Source organism: Ctenocephalides felis, unplaced genomic scaffold (assembly GCF_003426905.1).
Source record: "Ctenocephalides felis isolate EL2017-DRISC unplaced genomic scaffold, ASM342690v1 CF-g0.4_SCAFFOLD_01170, whole genome shotgun sequence".
Classification (NCBI taxonomy): Eukaryota; Metazoa; Arthropoda; class Insecta; order Siphonaptera; family Pulicidae; genus Ctenocephalides; species Ctenocephalides felis.
Genome location: NW_020537324.1, coordinates 61,813,072 through 61,817,959, shown reverse-complemented (window position 1 = coordinate 61,817,959; position 4,888 = coordinate 61,813,072). Strand labels below are relative to the sequence as shown.

Below are 4,888 nucleotides of genomic sequence, written 5' to 3'. Positions count from 1 at the left end.
AATGCTTCACACTGAAATATGCAAAATTAACTTCTAAAATTTAAATAATTCATGATAAATCACTATAACTTACCAGTAATTGTTTCCCTTCAGCATCTTGAATTATGCTATCTAAAGTATGATGGATAAAAACTCCATCATTGAGTTCTGCCAGAAATCCATTTAAATTACATATATATTGATAGATACTTTCGAATGCAAAATAAAATCTGGTAATAACTTTCATGTTATTTTCTCTAAATTCTTCATCAATGTCTTGTAAATCCTATATAAATATTCAAATATAATAATATTTATGTACATATCTTATAAAATATGGGTACAAATTAAACTTGGCATAATCTTACAGTATTCTTTTCAATTTTTGTTTCATGTGCCTCGGGGCATTTGAAATATGTAAAATCAAAAATAATATCTGCATATTTGACTTGGTCAGCTTTACAATCGAGTCTGAAACCATTAAAACATGTTTTATACTATTTTCTTTTTTTGCAATTTTATAATTAGTAGTTTACCTAAAACTGATGGTACGTAGTCTTTTAATCGTAGAAGTTCAGCAATAATTGCATTTCCACATGAAACTAGATTTAATATTTGCTGACCACAAGGGTTATTCTCTGCTAAAAATTCGGGCATTATGAGGAATGTATTAGTCAAAAAACTTCGGTCCTAATGATTATAATTATTTATAGTGACGACAACTATGTTTTAGCAACACAATATTGTTGAATTATTTTTTTCGTACATTTTAAAGACGTGCTATATTAAGATGAGCAATGCAATTTAATATAAATATTATTATCTATATCCAAAAATCAAAATTCAATTGTGTTTATCATTATTATTATATTGTCTAGGGAGTTGATCGTGTTTATTTATCAAACTGTCATTTTTGACATTTGAGGTTAACTTCAGTTCATAAACTTCGTATTGCTAATTTCGCAGCCTTTGCACTTTGATTTTTAACTGATAGTATCAATAATAAATTTTTTAAATAATAGTGTCATTCATAAGTAATTATATTTTATTTCTATAATATCAAAAATTAGTTTTGTAGTTTCATTTAATTAAATGATTATGGGACCATACAAAACTTTGAAAATAACAACTCAAAAAAGATTGTTAATAATCACTTTAAACCGACCAGAGAAGAAGAATGCTTTCAATAGAGAAATGTACCTTGAATTAACAAATGCCCTCAATGAAGCTGCTGAAAACAATAATATTTTAATAACAGCAATAACTGGTAGCGGAGACTTTTACAGCTCTGGTAATGATTTAAATAATTTTTTATGGAAGTACTTTCTGCTGACAATGTTGATGAACAAGCCAGAGAATCTTCTCACATGTTTGAGAATTTTATAAATGCATTTATTAATTTTCCCAAAATTTTAATCGCTGTTGTTAATGGTCCGTGCATTGGAGTGGCTGCTACAACAGCTGCTATTTGTGATGTCATATATGCATCGGAGACAGTAAGTAGAATCAATTTTATTATAATCTCTGCAGTATTTATTTAATTTTAATTTCAAGGCTTACTTTCATACACCATTTACGAGCATGGCTTTGAATCCAGAAGGTTGTTCTTCATATACTTTTCCAAGAATTCTGGGGAAAAGCAAGGTTTTTATAATTTATTAAAGGAAATGGGAAACTAGCTCCTATTTTTTTTAAATCAATTGCTTTTATGCCAATATTGAGATAAGATTAAATTGAAAATAGTTTTTAATGTAAAAATTTTATGCAATTTTCCCAATAATATAAAGTTAATCTATCAAACAACATATACAGATCTGTTTCTTTTAGGCCAATGAAATGTTGCTTCTAAATTACAAACTTACATCTGAAGAAGCTTATAAATTAGGATTTGTATCTGAATTATTCTCCAAGAATTCTTTATCCAACATTTGGTCCAAATTAGAGGACCTTTCTTTGTTGCCTCTGCAATCAGTAATTGAGTCTAAAAAGTTAATCAAAAGATTTGAACAAGAAAAATTGAGAATTGCTCATGAATTAGAAACTATGACACTAAATGAAAGAAAAGTTTCTGAAGAAGCAATTACAGCAGTTATGAATTTTATGAGCAGGAGGAAAAGCAAATTGTAAAGAGTAATATTATATATTTTTATAAATTTTATATTTTAAATTATATTATAAATATGCAAATTCTAATTCTATTTGTCATTATTTCTGATTCCACCAAGAAAGGAGGCCTAGACCAGGTTCACAAATAGTTGCCTGCAAAAAATAAAGAAATAATATAGACATACATAAATTAATGCTAATAACAAAATCATAATTACAGTTATTTTGTATGCGACTCTCAAAGCATCATCAGCATTAGTACTGGTAGAAGGTTGTCCAGTAGGTGGACCTATATCTGGAGAAGTCTCTTGAAAAATCTCAGATGTAACTCTAAATCTTATCTTTTCACCTAAATTTTTATAAATTATTTAAAGAAATTTTTTTGCAGGGAAATTTATTGCAATTTTTCATATTTTCAGTATATATAAGGCTTTAATTTTCTATAATAACAGTGGTGTTCAAAGAAAGAGCGTTGAAATAAAATTGTAGCCTATTAACATTACGATTATGGTGAATCTGATAAAAATTAAACTAGGGTAAGAATATTACATACCAATATCCATGTACAGATCATGTGTAGTTCCGTCTCCTAAATCATACTCCCATATCCAAGCCTGCTCAATTTCATCAAATCTAGACTTATGTTGCAAATCTTTCGGTTGTATTATTATATCATCAAAAAATCCTACAGTTACTAAAATGATTAGCTATTAGTGAGAATTCAATGATAGTTTACATCGATTGATAATTAAATTATTCACCTATTACACCATCACTACTGCAGCTCTTAATTTTTCCTATTATAAGCTCATCAATAAATGGACGAAATACTATATATCTAAATCTGACTTCGGTGTAAGAAGATCCATCTCCAGGTAATATGACGGAGTCTTTAATTTCAATAATGTCGTAAAGTGCTATACAAAGTCCAACATTTAACACAACCTGTTACGAATATAAGTAATTAGTACATGCTAACACTATATATGTTTTAAATATTTACTTTATTAGCTAATTTAGAATTTAATTCATCGATTATAGCATCTTTGAAAGGCAAATGGAATAAATCGGAAGTTATTCTGACAACGTCTTTGAATTCAGATAAAACAAACATTATACTCCAAAAATGCCAATAAAAGACTCCTATACTAATAACTAAATACAAGGTTTGTTATATAGAATATAAATAAATAGATTTTAGCCATTCACAGGCAGAATAATACATATTATTAGGTTAAAAATTAGTTAAATCATTTTGAGGTTATGTTTTTGCCTGTTGCGTACAAGACCAAAGGGCCACCAACATCATAATATTATAATTTGATATGTAACGGCATAAAAATTTATAAAATACAAACATGTTTATTTTAGTTATATAATCTAGCAATTAATTATACGGCGATTCTTAATTATAACTGGAAATTAAAAGCAAATATTTTAATTTATATTCTAATTTTATTTAGACATTAGTATTTTTATATTGTTGGTTTTTCTACATCCGCATTAAGTATGAAACTGTTTCTTTTTTGTTGGTTGTTGACGTTACCATGGTTATTCAAGTTGTTTTCTAAAATCACGATGTCACTTTATGTTATAAATTTAACAGTAATAATATTATTTAATGTTACCATAAAACATTCTAGTGAGCATTGGTTAAATAAAACGTGAAAAGTTTATCATGTTAGAAGAATAAAATGCAATATATATTTTTACTTTTTTTATTATTAATGAACATTATAAAGTGCAAAATTTAATTAAATTTTTAACTGTCAATGACATGAAATAGTCAAAAATATTTTGGTGCAATATTGTTTTTGTAAATACTTTTACTTCCATTGAAATATGAATCTATATCTCGATGATGATGTCCAACCAAAAGATGGTAAATTTTATAGAACTAGAAATTAAAAAAAATATACCCTTCTTTTTTCAAATCATACAATTTTTTCTATTAACATTTCAGGACATCAATCAAATAGTAGATTTGAACAATATGAACGCTTTAAATCCTGCTTGTATGAAGATGAACCAAATAGTTTTAAGACTACAAATTTACTTCAACAAGAATCCAAAACGTGGAAATCTAATTTTCCTTACTTAAGAATTGTAGGTGGGGCATATATTTTTACACTAGCAATATGATTACATATTACATCAATACAATTCTACGTTTAATTGATGAATTATAATTACTTATTCATTTGCTGTGCGATCAGGCGTATTTTACATATAAACAAACAAGGAAGAATGTTAAGATAACAGAATTCTAGATGGTGCAGTTATCATAACATTCATCCTTGCCTGTTTTAGCAAATAGATAGACTTTTACATAATTTTCACTACCAATAACAAGCATAAAATAGCGTTGCCATGGCAACGCTATTTTATGAGCTCTGTTACGGCAGAATTGCTCATTAATTGCTTATTGATGTAAATATTTTGAAATTTTCCTTTCTGAGTATAGCAAACAAATAAATTTAAATATTAATGTTGTTGTAATTAATTCAATAAATTGTAGGTAAAGGTATAAATCCACCACCAGAGTTTCAAGCATTTATAAATTCAGCAAAAAGCGCAAATGAAATTTTTGCTGATGAATATCGGGACGAGGAAGTATTTGCCGAACATCATGATGAAATAAAACTAGAGCAATTTAATTCTGCCGATAATTTGATTGATGCAATCGCGTACCATTCGACACTTCAAGGTATATTTAGATTTAGAAATAATTTTATAAAATTATTGATGATATTATTTAGCTATAGGACCAATTCTCTGCGGTAATATAGCGTTGTTATAGTAA

General features: G+C 27.3%; 2 protein-coding genes across 2 annotated transcripts; one reads left to right on the top strand and one right to left on the bottom strand.

Moving 5' to 3' along the window:
- Positions 1–982: 982 nt before the first annotated feature.
- LOC113367500 (enoyl-CoA delta isomerase 2, mitochondrial-like) lies at positions 983–2,106 on the top strand. The gene is given in 4 exon segments (XM_026609102.1): positions 983–1,302; positions 1,305–1,475; positions 1,534–1,623; positions 1,807–2,106. Coding segments are annotated over 4 exon segments (792 nt in total). The 5' UTR covers positions 983–1,071.
- A 78-nt stretch (positions 2,107–2,184) lies between these two features.
- LOC113366758 (DNA-directed RNA polymerase III subunit RPC8-like) lies at positions 2,185–3,245 on the bottom strand. The gene is made up of 5 exons (XM_026608414.1): positions 3,089–3,245; positions 2,847–3,030; positions 2,639–2,779; positions 2,304–2,434; positions 2,185–2,238 (listed from the first exon to the last, which is right to left on the bottom strand). Exons 1-5 carry the CDS (start codon positions 3,197–3,199, stop codon positions 2,185–2,187), a joined length of 621 nt encoding a protein of 206 aa, XP_026464199.1. The 5' UTR covers positions 3,200–3,245.
- Positions 3,246–4,888: the final 1,643 nt, after the last annotated feature.

What these genes read in the sequence shown, in the direction of transcription:
- LOC113366758 (XM_026608414.1), bottom strand. Translation starts at nt 3,199, where the DNA reads ATGTTTGTTTTATCTGAATTCAAAGACGTTGTCAGAATAACTTCCGAT. An exon ending in CAGTAGTGATGGTGTAATAG is followed by an intron (nt 2,780 to 2,846) that starts GTGAATAATTTA and finishes TAATCATTTTAG; the next exon opens with TAACTGTAGGATTTTTTGAT. An exon ending in TGATCTGTACATGGATATTG is followed by an intron (nt 2,435 to 2,638) that starts GTATGTAATATT and finishes ATAAAAATTTAG; the next exon opens with GTGAAAAGATAAGATTTAGA.